This window comes from Nannobrachium achirus (assembly GCF_963921795.1).
Source record: "Nannobrachium achirus genome assembly, chromosome: 4".
Classification (NCBI taxonomy): domain Eukaryota; kingdom Metazoa; phylum Chordata; class Actinopteri; order Myctophiformes; family Myctophidae; genus Nannobrachium; species Nannobrachium achirus.
The window spans coordinates 29,740,449-29,757,467 of record NC_137813.1 but is presented as its reverse complement, the minus strand read 5'-3'; the positions used below and the strand labels follow the sequence as shown (position 1 = coordinate 29,757,467).

Here is a 17,019-nt window from a genome sequence, read left to right as displayed (position 1 = left end):
TATTAGGTCCAGTTCACAGTGCTCAAACTCAAACTAGCAACACAAAGTATTCACTGCTAAACACATCAGTTCGTATAGAATTGATGCTTGACAAATCTGGATGTGCCACGCTGGATTCGAACCCACAACCTTTAAGGTGGTGGGCAGGTATTCTTTACCATTGCACCACCCCGAGTGCCCTTCCTCAGACAACCTATATTCAAAAGTGTCCACGGTATGTTGCTGGCAGATTGTGGAGCTAAAAGAATATAAATCATGGCCACATTGTGTTTTGGACCAATTACACAATGTTTGTTTTGTTTGGCTACTTAGAAACTCTTGGAACTGCCAAAACGAACTTCGTAAAGGCACTGCATTTATCTGCCGAATCTGTTTTTAGTGTGTTTATATCACCATACCTGTCCATCAGTCTCCTATATGTGTGTATCTCGATCAGCTTCGCCAGGTTTTCCAAGTGACACAGCTGTGTGGCTTTCATGGGGTCAAGCTTGAATTTGGACACTGCCCCTTTAAGAAGTGTCTCCTCCCCAGTTTGATCAAGCTCCTCCCATAGGGCTATGACACCAGCAATGCACACCCTGGAAAGAAACCCAAAGTTTGTCACATTAATGGAGAAATGAAAAGCTAATATGTAACCCAAAATATTGAATCACTTCAGAGAATACGGCATGTTCTGAAGATTGATATTTGTTCCTAGACCAGGTCTAAATCCCTCATTAACCCAGAGCTAAGTAGGGTTGCCAACTCCCAGAGTTTCAAATACGGGACACCTCCTTATACATCTGACGACACCTGCTGTGCCGTAGGCGCAGCCGAAAAATCGTGTATTTTCGGTTATAAAGTTGGCTAAAACGGGTATTTTCCTATATTAAATCATATTTTTCCTTTCACAATATTAATTCGGGTGTCTTTGGGCCACGTCCTATTACCTTAAAATCATGTAGTGTAGGCCTATATTTTATTTCTGTCAATTTTCCAAAACATATAGGTCTACCTGGTTCTCATGTGCCCACTCTCTGGTTACCCAACACTAGTTTAATCATATTGGCATACAGTAATAAACATAGGTTTTAAAAACAAAATCAACGCATGCTTATGTTATTTCACATACCAGCCTGCAGTCTGGGGTCGCTTTAGTTGGCAGACAAAACTACTGTAGTGCTCCCAGGAATACCATCCCATGGCTTATTTTCTGCTTGCTTGCTTGCCTGCCTGCTTTTTCACCTTGTTGTTTAGGCTATCACGAATTCATGTCTAATCTGTTTGTACACAATCTTCTGTCACACGTTTTTTTTAAAGACATTAAATAATGTTCTGAGCCGAGTACTGTCTTATGCTCGCTCGCACGCACTCACACAGCCTCGCAGGCAACTTGTGGAATGTGGACTGAACCTACACGTCCTACAGCCCATGTAGTCCAGTCATTTTAGGGTTAGACCTGGAACAAATTGCAATAGTAGCAAACTCAACTGATTTTGTATCCTCATTATGTCCTTAGTGAGGGGAAAAATGTCCCAAGGAATCCCACTGGGGCAAAGTTTTGAAAACGACCTACCTACCTTCAATTACTATACACGACTACAATATAACGGAAAAAATGACTGAAAAAAAAAATCTGCTTTAAGTGGGATATGAGGGGTCAAACTAGGTGTTTTTAATTATTCTGAATCCATTGCAAGCATTTGTTTTGCATGAAAAACATTCCTTGGGCTAAAAACGGACCCCAAAAGACTGAAAATTTATGAAAATTGATGAAAATTGACGTTTTGAGTGGCCATTTCTGGTCCAAGGAATGTTTTTCGTGCAAAACAAATGCTTGCAATGGATTCAGAATAATTAAAAAACCCTAGTTTGACCCCTCACATCCCACTTAAAGCAGATTTTTTTTCAGTCATTTTTTCCTTTATATTGTAGTGTATAGTAAGTGAAGGTAGATAGGTCGTTTTCAAAACTTTGCCCCGGTGGGATTCCTTGGGACTTTTTTTCCCTCACTAAGGACATATTGAGGATACAAAATCAGTTGAGTTTGCTACTATTGCAATTTGTTCCAGGTTTGGCCTAATTTTGGCCTAAAATGACTGGACTAATGGGATGGATTGGTGTAGGGGGCGGAGACTGTGTCTTAGCAACACTGTTAATGAGCCAATTAGCTGCCTACAAACAGCGCAGCGCCTCACTCAGCAATGGGATGCAGCAGAGTGGAAGCTCACTGACAGGCAGAATCGCTGACATTTCTCAATTAAATCATCCCGTCATTCATATTTATCCCCCAACCTTAAAATACGGGACAAAGAGCGTCCCGTATGAGTTCAATACGGGACACGTCTTTTAGTTTACAAAAACGGGACGATCCCGTATTTTACGGGATGGTTGGTAACCCTAGAGCTAAGTGATAAAGATAACGATAACGATACGTTGGCGTTCACATCAATTATGCCAGCTTTATCGTTGTGGTGTGGTGTGGACGCTACCATCCACTTCAATTGAAAACAATATTTTTTATCATTATCATTATGGTTATCTTTATCTTTTTTTTTTAAACATTATGTTTATTTAGTTTTTTGTTTTTTTTTTACTAAAAAAACAGAACAACATTCACATGGCAGGTTTTTTTTTTTTTTGTTATCAATTATTTTTATTTTCCATAATCAAAAGAAAAATGCAATTAACAGACAAACAACACAAACAATAGCAAAACAAGAAAAGGAAAAGAAGACCCACCCACCCCCTTTCCCCGGACCAACACGGAATGTACAATAGTGCATGCCTGTGCTAGGCTGTTACCACTATATAGTGATTTCTTGAATCATAGCCTTAAGCCTATCTGCAATGTCCGACCACATATTAATGTTTTCTTCTTTTGCTCCGTGTAACCTTGCTATCGACTGCTCTAAATATACTATATCTAGAAAGGTTAAGGCCCACTGGCGAAACGTTAACGTATGAGGAGGTTTCCACCGCGTAGCTACCATCTTCTTCGCCGCCGTTAATCCAGCAAAGAAGATGCGCTTGCGTATATTGTTTAGTTGCAACTGTGAGACGTCATTTAATAAAAATAAAGAAGGAGAAGATATGATATTGATACTAAAAATAGTTGAAAGTTTTGAGGCAACCATATTCCAGAATGACGACACATTTGGGCATTCCCAAACCATGTGAAGGAAGGTACCAATACTATTTGAGGCGCAGAGAGTGCAGTTGGATTATTCAAAATCCTCATAGCACATAGTCTGCGAGGAGTTAAATAAGTCCGATGAACAAAATTTAAATGAATTTGTTGATGGTCTGGATTTCTAGAAGATAGCCTAATGTTAGACCATACTGTGTCCCAACAAAAGTCAGGGTCCAAATTTGGTACATCATTCCTCCAAACAGTATCAACAGATAGGGGCCCATAACTACAGTCTAATAAAAAACCATATAGGGTGGAAACCAAACCTCTTGTTCTGTTACCATCACAGATAAACTCATGGAAGGGGTGCAATCTAAGGGGAGCTTGCCATGGGACCCCATAGGTCCTCATGGACGTTCTCAGTTGGAAGTAGAAAAAAAGGGTATTTCCAGGCAGATTGAAGATGTCACACAAATCTCGAAAAGGTCGTAAACCATTTCTATCAAATAAGTCCCCTAATGTACGAATCCCCTTAGCCCTCCACCTTGGAAAGCGAATGGGGCGATCCTCGATTAAAAGTCTTTGATTATTGAACACTGGGGAAAATAAGTTCCATTTACAATCAATCTTACACATCTTTTCAGCTGCCCTCCATACTGCCACTAAATGAGAAATGATAGGTCCAAAGCGAACTTTGCATTGATGTGTAGTTATGTTTGAATAGATAAGATCTCTCAATTCAACAGGCTGCACTAAACTCTCCTCAAGCTCTCTCCAAGAAACCTTATTTGCTGGGTTAAACCAATTTAAAAGGGGGCGGAGCGTGAAGGCCCAATAATAAAATTTAAAGTTGGGCAATGAAAGGCCGCCATCATCTCTAGCACGTTGTAATAGAGAAAGTTTAAGACGAGGGCGTTTCCCTTTCCACACAAACTTAGATATCGAAGAGTGAAGCTTATTCCAGTATTGCGGCGGTGGTGGCAAAGGGAGCATAGAGCTTACAAAGTTAACCCTAGGAAGAACATTCATCTTTATGATTGAAACTCGAGCTTGGAGAGAGTTGGGCAAAGATGACCATCTATCTAAATCAAGACAAATCTTATTTAGAGTGTCACCATAGTTGTTCTTAACAATAGCCTGAAGAGAGGGGAAAATATCTATGCCAAGATATTTGAATTGGCTTACTACTGGGATTATGGACGGCAGAATAGCAGATCTCATCTGATCATTTAGAGGTAGAAGGGCTGACTTCGTCCAATTAATTTTGTAGCCGGAAATGGAACTGAACTGATCAAAAATTTGAAGGACATGAGTAATTGACTGTGGTGCATTCTCAATGAACAGTAGAATATCATCAGCATATAGGGAAATGCGATGCTGTGTGTTGTTAATCGAAACAGGAGTAATATCTGCAGACTGACGCACTGTCTGAGCCAAGGGTTCGAGTGAAAGTGCGAAAAGGAGAGGACTAAGGGGACAACCCTGCCTTGAAGATCTGCCAATCGTGAATAGCGGCGAACAGATCTTACCGGTTAGGACCATCGCTGATGGATTAGAATAAAGTACTTTAACAAAATGTATGAATGAAGCACCAAATCCCATTTTATCTAGCACAGCCCACAGGTAAGACCATTCCAGACGATCAAATGCCTTCAACGCATCGAGCGACAACACTGCGGCGGGGGTCCTCAGCTCCTTAGCCCTATCGATGATATGCAATAGTCGTCTAGCATTATCAGAGGCTAGTCTAGTTCCTATGAAACCTGTCTGATCACAGTGTACTAAGGTGGTCATAAAACCCTGCAAGCGACGCGCAAGCACCTTAGCAAAAACTTTTAGATCAGAATTCAAAAGTGAAAGCGGTCTATAGCTTGCGCAATCTGTGGGATCCTTGTTCTTCTTCAACAATAATGATATAATAGCTACATTCACATCCCTGGAGAAAGAGCCACTTTCAATTGCATATCGAAACATGTCTAGCATCAGCTGACCTAGATCTTCCCAAAAGATGGCATAAAGTTCAGGGGGTATCCCATCCAAACCAGGCGACTTGCCCCTACGCATTGCGAGCACAGCTTCCTGTAATTCCGCCAGATGGAGCGGTCTATCTAAGGCTTCCGCATCCGCCTCGCTAAGGGTTGGTAACTGTATGTTGGATAAAAAATCATTGCATACTGCATCATCGTGAATGACCTCGGAGGTGTAGAGCTCATCATAAAAAGCACGAAACGTGGCATTGACCTCTTTGGGTTCTGTAACCATGGCTCCCGTTGTTGATTTGACACTAACAATATCAGCAAAATGCTCATTGGATCTAAGACGTAAAGCCAGTAAGTGACTGGGTCTTGCACTATTAAAATAGTAGTTTTGCCTTGTGCGTTTCATTTGAAATTCTGAGCGGCGCTTGAGAATGGAGTTAATTTCTTTCTTAACTAGCTCCCTCTGGGTTGCTGTACTAACATCAAAGTTATTTTGGAGAGAATTATCCAAAGTAGAAAACCGAGATTCCAATTCCACCAGTTTGGCTGACCTTAATTTTCTCTGAGTGGACGCATAGAGGGTTGTATTACTCCTGATAAAGCCTTTAATTGCATCCCAAAGAATTCTGGGATCCTCAACTGAGCCTGTATTGATATTTATAAATTCGCGCAAACCAGTTTGAAACTGAGCTACAAATGCCGCATCGCGCAGCAGTGTGGTGTTAAACCGCCATCTAGGAGCTCTATCTATAACCTGTTTCAGTGAAGCAACACACAGCACCGCCTTGTGATCCGAGAGTGACATTGGGAGCAACTCTACCTTGGCAATTTTATGAAACAAGCTAACAGGGGCAAAAACGTAATCGATCCTAGAGAATGAAGCATGCCTACCCGACAGAAAAGAAAAATCTCTAACCGTTGGGTTCATTAAACGCCAGATGTCGAGTAAGCCAGTTGAGTTTGCCCAAGCACGTAGTTCTGCAGACGCTAGTGCTTGTTCTCTGCTTTCTACCCCAGTGGATCTATCTAGGTTATGTTGCCATGTTGCATTGAAGTCAGCACCAACAATGATTTTGAAATCCGTCAGTTCCAATAAGGTTTTAGTTAGTAATTTGTAAAACTCTTTGTCTAAAACATTTGGAGCATACACAGAGACTAGTGCTAGCATTTTACCCTCCAAGCGGATTTTAGCAACAGCTATCCTCCCGTCACTGTCAGACCAATCACCCAAAAAATCCAACCTAAGGTTACGTCTAGCCAATATGGCTACTCCCTTGGTTTTGGAAGAAGCAGCTGAAAAGGCTAAAACACGATAATGTTTATTAGCCAATCGGTTGGAATGCTCTTTTAAAAGATGAGACTCCTGTATAAATGCAAAGTCAATTGATTTAGATCGCAAAACCCCCAAAATGCTGGTTCGCTTATGCGGTATATTCGCTCCCCTTACATTGAAACTTAGAAATTTATATTCTGTCATAATTGTGGTTCAAACCATACGCACAGCAAGCACAGTAGAACATTTTAGAATTTCCTAGTTGGTCCCTCACAACAAACCTTCCCAACAGAAAAACAAAACAACCCCAAAAGGAACAGAAAGGAAAAAGCAACATCAAACGAACATAAAAAAACACATAACATTGAAGCTTGAGGGGGAAAACCCCATTAGCATCAGAGTGCACAAAAACAGTTCCCCACCCCATCAACCTATTAGTCAACCTTCATTTCACTCTGTCAGAGAGTGCAAACAAGTAACTGCCCAAAAGTAACCATACATTGCCCTCTGGTGGTTATGTAAATATATAACAGATCACCAAAGTAAAAACAACAACAACAAAAAAGTGCCTTCTTGTGGCTGAATAGCTCTCAAACATTCCATCCGCTCAAATTATGATCAATCTCCCCACTTCATATCACTTAAATAAATGAGAATGGTATGTTAACATTTCTAGTAAAGAAGGGGGAGAGAAAAAAGAAAAGAATAAAGGGGAAAAAAAAGAGGGGACTATAACAACTGTAATAATAATAATCAGTCCAGCATTAGGCCCACTTAGAATGTGATAAAGCCCTATAAGCCACGTTAATGCAAATAACCAAACACTTGTGACAGATAAGTGGAAATAAGGCTGTCACCACGACACGGCACTAATATAATATTAATAATAAAAATAAATAAAAAAGGAAATCAGTGTATATGATATAAAATATATATGCACTTACATATGTAGTTAGAAATAGAAATTAAAAGCACATCCGGGGGGCCATATGCAGCAAAGCACACACCGTGTTAATGCATACTGCGCCACATACAGCCCCCCCTATGCATCCATGCATACAAACCACAATTACTAATTAGAAGGGGAAAAAAAAAGAAAGAAAAGAAAAGTCTGTATACATAAGTATTTACATAAAACACAGTTATGTATGATTAGGAAACCATATACAACACAGCACACAAGATGCATACTGCGCCATATACAGCTCCCTGTACATGCCCAAAAGGCCAGTGCAAACTTAGATAAATGTCAATCATATTAGTTAAGTCTGTTTCCGTCTTAAACAGTAAACTACCATACTTCAAACAGTGAACATACCCAATCACGACTACAAAATAAATATCCCCAATACAGAGCTCCCCTCTCCCCCATCAAGAAATTAACATTGTAGAAGACAACAAGTAAAGTAGGTAAATAACTACCCCCCCCCCCCTCCCCCCCAGACAGCGGATCCACGAGCACGTAGAGCCAACGCGCCACGAGATCGTACATCCGCCAGCTATTGAGATTAGAAAAAAAAGAAAAGAAAAGAACGAGTCAATGAGCCAGGGAGAGAGAGAGAGAGGAAAAGCAGAGATAGGTAGAGAGACATAGAGAAAGGGCGGGAGAGCGAGTGGTCTCTGGAACCGCGGAGCCTTCACAATTTAGACCATATTATTTATATCTGTTTCGCCTTAAACAGTAGGCTACATTACTCAATACAAAGGCCAAAGCCCAGTCTCGCCCTCCTACCCGAGAAAGTAGCGTTTTAGGAGGCATAAACGAACCATAAACTAACAACCAACATAGCCGTCATTACCTAACAGAAAGAGAGAGAGAGAGAGAGAGAGAGAGAGAGAGACACACACACACACACAGCGAGAGAGAGAGCCATAGAGAGAGAGAGAGAGAGAGAGAGAGAGAGAGAGAGAGAAAGCCGAGATAGATAGAGAGACACAGAGGGAAGACGAGAGAGAGAGCAGGCTCCGAACCGGGACACGGAACACGTTAGACAAAGCTTAACAGAGAGAGATAAAAACCCTCTAGACCTATATAGTAAGCAGCACAACGCTCAATAAGAGCAAAGAAAAAGAATACAATAATAACAAGAACAATGTCCATTATATTCAAACAAAAAAGACAGTGAATTATGCGTATAGCTTTAGCAGCCCTAAATCCTCTCTCCTTGCGGTAACCTAAATTAAAACGAGTAACACCCATCTGCTTACAGATCTTATTAAAAAATAAAATATATCTTATTCTTCAATACAAATAAAATAGGCATTATGAAACGAAACACTTGAAAACACAACGTCAAGTCAGATGATGAGTCCAAAACAATAAGTAGGCTTACATTAACAACTCACCCTTTGGGGAGGAGGAGGAGGAGAGAGTGAGGAAAGAAAGACGCTGCGTAAAAGTCATCTCCAAAGTCCCAGCCAGCTTACCAACAGTCCATTAAAGGCAAAAGGATATCACATCGGCAGAATGTGTTTGAAAGCACGCGATCACGAAAGCAAAAGTGTCCCTGGTAAAAGTTAGTTCTCTGTAACTGTCGTCTCATCATCCTGCGTAGCTAGAGTCTCGTCCGCAGCACCTGGAGTCTTGAACTTATCCTTGCAAAAGGCCAGAGCTTCCTTGGGTGAGTTGAAAGTAGAAGTCGCCTCATCCACGGTTATCCAGAATTTGCTCGGGTGCCTTATTCCGTATTTAACTCCTTCCGCGGTGATGGAACGTAGGAATTCCTTTACTGGCCCGAAAGCTGCCCTTCTCTTTGATGTTTCAGCAGACCAGTCGGGGAAAATATACACCTTTTTGCCATTGTATGTCAGTTGGCCTGCTTTCCTGGAGAGCTGGAGTATGCGTTCCTTTACCCGGAAAAAATGGATCCTTGCCAGGAAAGCCCTTGGCTTATCAGAACGTGGATTGCCGGTCCGATGAGCACGATCCACCTCCGGGGGGGAGTCGGGAAACTCGTCGGGGAATGTTTTCTGCAAAAAAGACTGGATAAAGGCCACTGGGTCAGCCTTTTCTAGCCCAGGAGAGATCCCAATCACTCTTATGTTGTTCCTACGACTCCGGTCTTCTGCTATGACGAGCTTCTCCTCCAGATTAGCACATCTTCTCTCCAATTCAGTGATACACATCTGCAAACTGTCCATGGAGGAACCAAAGTTCTCAATGGCCTCCCCATGTTCAGCCACGGTCGTGTTCAGCGTGGCGACTGCAGGACGCAGCTCCTTTCCGAAGTCATCAATCTTCTTCAGTAATTTCTTCTCCAAGCCAAGCATCATGGGTTGAATAAAACCATCCATAAACTCTTTCAGTGATTCCTTGAGGACCTCGCGCAGCATGCTCTTTGTAACCGGAGCGTCAGCGTCGCCCTGCATTGCGCCGGCCATGTTGTCAGCGTTTGCGGTCGGAGACCTGGTACTCCTCGACCTCGTGTTAATCGTATTCGGCATGAAACACGAAACAACTGCAAAAACAGACGCTCACCAGTGTTTTGGCGTTTAAAGTCTCAAAAGAACTATAAAGGCAGTACAAAATGGGCTTAAAAAATGTGAAAACTTTGCACCTCCACAGAGCTCAACAAACGCGTCCTACTCGGTCGCCATCTTGTCGGAACTCCATTCACATGGCAGGTTATCTTTATCTTTATCGTTATCGCGCCCAGTGGGAAAGGGCCTTAACTGTAGAATACAGCACAGTAATTGTCATCAGTCCAGTCGTGGGTTTGTCTAGAGTAAAGGATAGCTTTGGGGCTAAGGATAGCCCCAGGCTATAGCCAAGTGGTTCGGGTTAGGGTGCATGGCACTCCCTGACTCTCTCCTTTCCTGTCTCTCTCCACTGTACTATCAATAAAGGCAGGGAAGCCTGAAGAAATAACTTTAAAAAAAGAAAATTATAATAATAATGTGGGAGAGGGTGGCATTGGTTTGGGTGACTATCCTTTAACAGAAAGTGCAGCCATGTGTCGAAATGACGTGTCCTTAAATCACACTGTTTAAGAGTTCAGGTACAATGTCAGATAGATCAACAAAGGTGGAAAGATGAACTGTACCTGTATGTATGAATGCAGCTGTGGTCCAGCAGAGCTTTGAGTCCAGACACGCGTATACCAGTCTCCTCTGCACCCAGACACAATCTCCTGCCCGCAGCTCCAGCTTGCTCCAGAACCTTCCCCAGCACCAACACGTCAGGCGGATAGAGCGGAACGCCACAGAACATCAGAGTCTCAGGAAGGTTCCTCGCCAGGTGGTCGAGCAGTCGCACACCACACCTGTTCCTGCCGCCGTCACCACGAGGCACGCTCGCCTCGTGAACGTAGTGACACGCCTCCAAGAGCTGGGCGGGGCTTAGGTCACCGTAGCTGACGCCCTCCATGTGTTCTCTTACTAGGGTCCGCTTGGCGACCACTGTGTCCATGGAGGGCGTGTCTGTGTACAGGTGAGATTCCTGCAGCTCCGCCCTATGGAGGAATAGCAGGCCGACGGCCAATCGCTGAGTGAGGTCAAGCTCCTCCCTATGGGTCCGGCGACGCACCTTGGGGCCTGACTGGAAGGGAACAGTCTGGAGGAGGAATGCACGGTCTGATACAGTCCTGGAGAGAGAGAGGGAACAAGGCAGAAGGAAAAGTGAAAAAGTGAAAAAGAAAAAGGAATGTAAAAACAAGGACAGGTAGGAAATGGGATGTGAAAAGAGATATGGAAAGTGAAAGTGGTTAAGTCTGACTGTAGGTTTTATAAATATTGAACCAATACCTCCAGATATATGAGGGAACCACTCGAAAGTGACTACATTATACAATATATATGTTTTTTTACTTATATTGTTATACCTTCAGATTATTTCTAACAGTAAAATAAGAGCTGGCCTAATTGTCTTTTCAAAACCATGGAGTTTATCTTGGGACACCTCCTGAAATCCGTCAATGTACACATTTATTTTTAAATATTTTATTATGACAAAAATATTAAACCTAAACCACAAAACGAAAATAGATGAACAAACAAGTCATACAAGTGACATACATAAACATTTGGCAGATTTTTTTGGTCATTTCCTAACCTATATAACTTTTTTTGTTTTGAACTAAAAATTGTGTTTTACCTGGACATAGACAGATGCACAGCTGCCAGGAAACTCTGCAAGAAGGGGTTGGCCCAAGACAGAATGTAGTCATCCACGACAGCATTGAATTCATTGTCCTGCATTTCATAGCTCCTTCCTCCTCCTCTTTTTCTTGGTCTCCCTCTTCTTTTCTTCTCCTTCACCTCTCCTCCACCTCCTAGTCTTGCTGCTTCACCCTGCCCCCTCCTCGGGTGGTGACAGTGGAACAGCCCCATCCTGAGGCCCAGTGTCCTCAGCGTACTGTAGCTGCTTCGTCCCACAGGGACAAGGGAAGAGTTGTTTCTGATGCCATCCCAGGCCAAAGAACTTAGCTGGGACAGAAACTCTCCCTCCTCCTTCATAACTTCTTCTCCACCTCCATCTCCCTCCTCGTTTACTGTCTCCTTTCTCCTCTCCACCTGGGCGTGAGAGCGAGCGCGTGTTCTAACATTGCTCGGAGTGCGGGTGCGACGGCGCTGTGAGCGAGCGGTGCCTGGCTTGTGCTTTAGGGTCTCTTCTCTGGAGTGTGTCACCGTCCTCGTCTGGGTGTCTGCGTGTGTGTTCCGATGCCCCCGCCCCACTCTCACCTTGAGCGCTTGATGGCAGAGGCCAGTCAGTGTGCCGGGTAGACCCTCTGAACATTGGGAGTGTTCTAGAACCGAGCACACCAGTCGGCACAGCCCGGGGTTCCAGCAGAGGCTCTGCATATACCTGCTGCTCTCCAGCCTGTCCACAGCAGAGGCCCTGAGTGCTGGATCGCAGAAGTACTGAGACAGATAACCTTGTACTTCTGCTGAGCCAAAGCCACCAAGCTCCAGAAGGCTGTCGGCCCGCCGCAGCAGCTGGGTGGCTAAGCCTCGCGGTCGGGAGGATATCAGGAGAGTGGAGCCTGGCAGGAGAACCCTCTGGAGGATGGCAGAGTACAGCTGTCTAACCGTAAAGCTCTCTTCCTCTGAGTCTCTCTGTAGTGACGTAGCCACGTCCTTCTCCAGACCCTGGAGCAAAACCTCGTAGTCCCGCAACTCTTCGAAGCCATCAAAGATGATTAGAAGGCGTTTGGGGGCTTTGAGGACCTGAGTGAGGACGCAGTCAGGGTCTGACCAAGCAGCAGTGGTGGGGGAGAGGCGGAGCAGGAGGGTGTGAAGGCTGTACGTCGGTTCGGTTAGGATGAGAGCTTTACCGTCCAACAAGAAGACAAAGTCAAATTGAGGGAGGGAGCCGCTGGACCAATCGAGACAGAGCTTCTTGATCAGGGATGTCTTTCCCATGCCAGCGTTGCCTATTAACAGTACACAGCGTTTGCGATTGGTTCCAGCTGAGTCCACAAATATCTGAGAAGAAAAAGGTTGGGAAAAGTGTGGTACAAATGAGTTACAATGAGGTTTATTTTTGGTTTGGTTTTAAGATACAGTTATACAAATAAATGCAAAACAACAACAACAACAACAACAACAAACAGAGGGCTTATAATAATATCTCACCTTGAAATACACCTTAAAAAAGGCACACACCATTGAAATATTGAGTTGTGCTGTTCAAGATTAGGCTTATTCACAGATCCTACAAATCTGTGTAAGTATAACTATAGCTAAGGTCCCCTGTGGGCACTCTACATATGACATAAGATTAAAACCATTTTATTTAATGATAATAATCAAAAGTAATCAAAACTCCTCCTTGAGCTCATCCAACGAGACCTGACCCTCACCTGGTTCCGCCTGACAGAGTTGTGTTGCCGCTCTGAGTCTCCCATGGGGACCAGTTCCCTGTCCAGGTACCTATGGGTGCTCCTCCCTGAGCAAAGGATCGTTCTCTCCACAAGCGGTACATCCACGTAATGAGAGGTCAGGCTAGCACCCACATCCATTTCTTGGAAGGTTTGTTTCACGTGAACTTTGGCTTGTTGAATGCAGTCCCTCACACAGTCTGAAAGCATTATCTGGGCTGCAACTAAATCAGAACTGTAATGAGCCACTGTAACAGTCATACTATATATGCTTTTATGTGATCTATCTGGTTGCAAAGTGCAAACCCATTCATTGTAATGGACAATTTCTACACTGCATGCTTACTCTGCCGTACAACAACAAATAGGACCAATCGGCTATTTTCAGCACCATTGTATGACAGAGTATCAATCAGGTTTTAGAGGTAACACCTTTATTAACCCTTGGATGCATGACCTACCAATACCTACACTCTTCCATGAGTGGGGTCAAAAATTACCCCAATTAAAATCAATGCGTTTTTGCAATAAAGTACTTGCTCTCACACATAACTCTGCCATACTTTTGCCTAGCAACGTGATTTCAACTTTAAAACGCTCACACAACTTTTGCCTTTTTTCCGCCAATTAGCCCTATTCACGGCCCGCCCACCCAGCATCCCCCTGGTGCTGAAGTCACGTTTTGAAGGGTAAACCCTGCTAAAAGCCCATAGAGTTAACACAGAAATCGCAAATTTAATGCAATTTCCGAATAGTAAAGTATAAAATCCGTATTTTATACTTTACTAGCATGATAGATAGATAACACAAGATAGTAAAAGGCACAAAGCATTATAATTTACTTTACCGTTCGAAATAATGATTTGTTGGCTTTAAGTCCAGCTATTTCTGTTATAGTTTCCCCTTCTAAACTGACGACAGCACCAGGAAGTTGCTGAGTGGGCGGGCCGTGAATAGGGCTAATCGGGATGAGCTGTAATTGTTGAAGCCCCGCCCCCTCTGTCAACTAAACGCGTGCAGCAGCTGTCACACTTTGCTGTCACACTTTGCTCTCACACGTAACTCTGGCATACTTTTGCGTAACAACGTGATTTCAACTTTAAAACACTCACACGACTTGGCACTTTTTACTGCCAATAGGGACGAGCTGTAATTGTTGAAGCCCCACCCCTTCTTCCCTCCTATTGGCTGGGCTTTAAACATCCATAACTCCAGTTTGCAGCATGGTACCGTCTCGAAACTTGGTGTCTGGACTTAGACGGCCAATATGGACAAGCTGTAATTGTTGAAGCCCCACCCCCTCTTACAAATCTGTTGTTTCCATCCGCCCTGGTGGTTGCTTCTCGCCCTTAGGGCGTCTTACTGGTAATAGTAGTAATAGTAGTAATAATAGTTGCGACCGTAGTAGTAGAGTCACAATCTGAAGTTCTGTGACCATCCTCTGTGAATTATGTTTTGATGATTGATTTGATGTCCATGGACCCTATTTAGCCCCCAGGTCCCTCGCAAAAATCCTGGCATTTTCTAAAAATGAACTTTTGATCCAGATGAAATAGAATCATGTATAAAGATGCTTTTTCATACAAGTCAACCATGAGTATTCCAAATCTGACACCATTTAAATCATAACACCTCCTTTGATTAGCATAATGCATGTGTAATTAGAATATTTTATGCATTATATGAAACAACTCAAAGCAAACACGTGGTCATTTTCTGTTGCGTTATTCTAAGTACTTATTTTTACAAATATTATTATTCCTGTACATCTGACCACAAATGAGGCAGTAAATATTCCAATTAAGTGCTCTTTGTTCATGTAAAAAGAAAGAGAATAATCCATATCAACTCTGAGATTACTATGTTAATGTTCTCTAAACTATTCTGATTGTAGCATTTCATCATTAGTGCATACCGGTACATAATAAATAAATGCTCCACAATGTTGAATTGCTAAAAATTGGAACAAACCATATAGGTTAGCATGATATGAAATACAAAACCTGAGAAATTCAACCAATAGCTTGAGGCGAATGAACAACCCAGTGTATGGTTTATATTTAACCCAGTGATATAGTTAATTTCAACCAATAGATTGGGGCAAATGTACAACCCAGTATATGGTTCACATATAACCCAGCGATATAGTCAATTTCAATCACTATTTTGGGTCAAATGATCAACCCAGCACATGGGTTAAAGGGATACAACCCAGCACATGGGCTGAGACAACCCAGTCCTGGGTGTGTCCTATAGTGACCCAGCAGCTGGGTTATGGTTGGGTTATTTTTCAACGCCTTTTCATGCCTAAATTGCCTAATACATCCTAATACAGACATAACCGATGTGCATATATGGAAGAATGATGAAACAGCTATGCTCCAGGGTCGTCCTTACGATAACTAATGACCTATAGAGTTGAGCTACCTGCAGATCATTTAGTTCAAGTATTACTAGCGATGGATATGAATAATATTGCCATAGAGACCGGACAACCTATATTTCAATATATAAAACTAATATATTAGTACTATATAATATGTCTCCAAGAGGAAAAAATCAAACCTTGGTTCGAAGTGGAGCCGTGAATTTGAGCACTTGCAGATCTATGTTTTTGATTCTATGTGTTCTAGATCTATGAATTCTATGTGTTCTAGAACTATAAATTCTATGTGCAAATTAATCGCATATTTCTTATCTGTTCTAAATCTACCTTAAACAGATATTACTACTCATAACATGGGAGTAGACAAATACTTGCTTTATGCAAATGCAGCATATTTACTATTTTTGAAATAATAACAAATACTGTCCATAATAGGCCTAACAAACATATAACAAAAATATCTGCTTCCATTAGGACAGATTAATAGTGAAAGGACCACCGCTCATTGAGGTGCTGCATGCCTGAAGAAGGTATATGACCAAAAGCTTGCACTTTATTTAACTGAAAATAAAGAACATGATTTTGCACACTTTTGAGTGTGTGGAGGCTCCCTTAAATCTTGGCTCCCTTATATTTCATTAGGACAGATTTAAAATAAACGTTTATACTTGGCATTCAACCATCCCTATTCTAAGGGGATAGTCTTGTAGATCTGCTACTTTTGGTGACGAGAGTTGGCGTATGGAAAAATAACTCAAGTACAGTGCAACTCAGGGGTGTTCTGTGACGCTAGAGTGCCACCCATAGGATGGAGTTCTGAACTGAACAGAACGCAGATAAACTAGCTGTTATGTTATGATGTTAACTGTAGAGACACTGTGATTACTCATTGGAGATGTGTGGCACACAAGCCATATGTGCTCGTGTACAATTTGGAGCGCTGATGTTCTTGGGAGGGTGAGTGTCATGGGGCTCGCGCTGTCTACAGATGTGCCGTTTCAACGCTTCGGTATTTGCTGCGCGCGACGCCGTCAGCGGTAATATTGTAGTTTTGATTGTGGTTGTCTGCTAGAAATATCTCTGCCGTTTTGTCTGTCTCATACATAGAGTTATGGGGTCTCATACTACTAGCCCTGCTGCTAGCAGCATCTCACACGGACTGTCTGTTGTCAGTGCATTTGCTTCCGCCGAGGCTCCAACATCACTGCGTTAATCGCACGTTGTGTGTGTGTGTGCGTGTGTGCGTGCGTGGTGCGTGTGTGGTAAAAGTCGCGCATGCGTAGAACCTGTTCGAACTCAACGAAACATCCTTTTCCCACTAGACGGGACAAAAGCTGAAAGCTGTGCACAGGGAGCTCATGTGCTCTGCACACGGCTCCAAAAACGCAGATCCAGAGGAAAAACGCAGATCCAAAGAGAACAGTGTGACACAGAGGAGGATGCAGACCAAA

The 17,019-nt window shown here is 42.8% G+C and overlaps 1 protein-coding gene across 1 annotated transcript in view; it reads right to left on the bottom strand.

The window, feature by feature from the left end:
- Positions 1–17,019, bottom strand: part of ciita (class II, major histocompatibility complex, transactivator) — a 42,632-nt gene that overhangs the window by 8,341 nt on the left and 17,272 nt on the right. Inside the window, exons 13-16 of the mRNA XM_080723203.1 lie at positions 13,165–13,406; positions 11,457–12,787; positions 10,408–10,947; positions 399–578 (exon numbers count right to left, since the gene is read on the bottom strand). Coding sequence (XP_080579329.1) covers positions 399–578; positions 10,408–10,947; positions 11,457–12,787; positions 13,165–13,406 — 2,293 coding nt within the window. The remainder of the gene's footprint in view (positions 1–398; positions 579–10,407; positions 10,948–11,456; positions 12,788–13,164; positions 13,407–17,019) is intronic.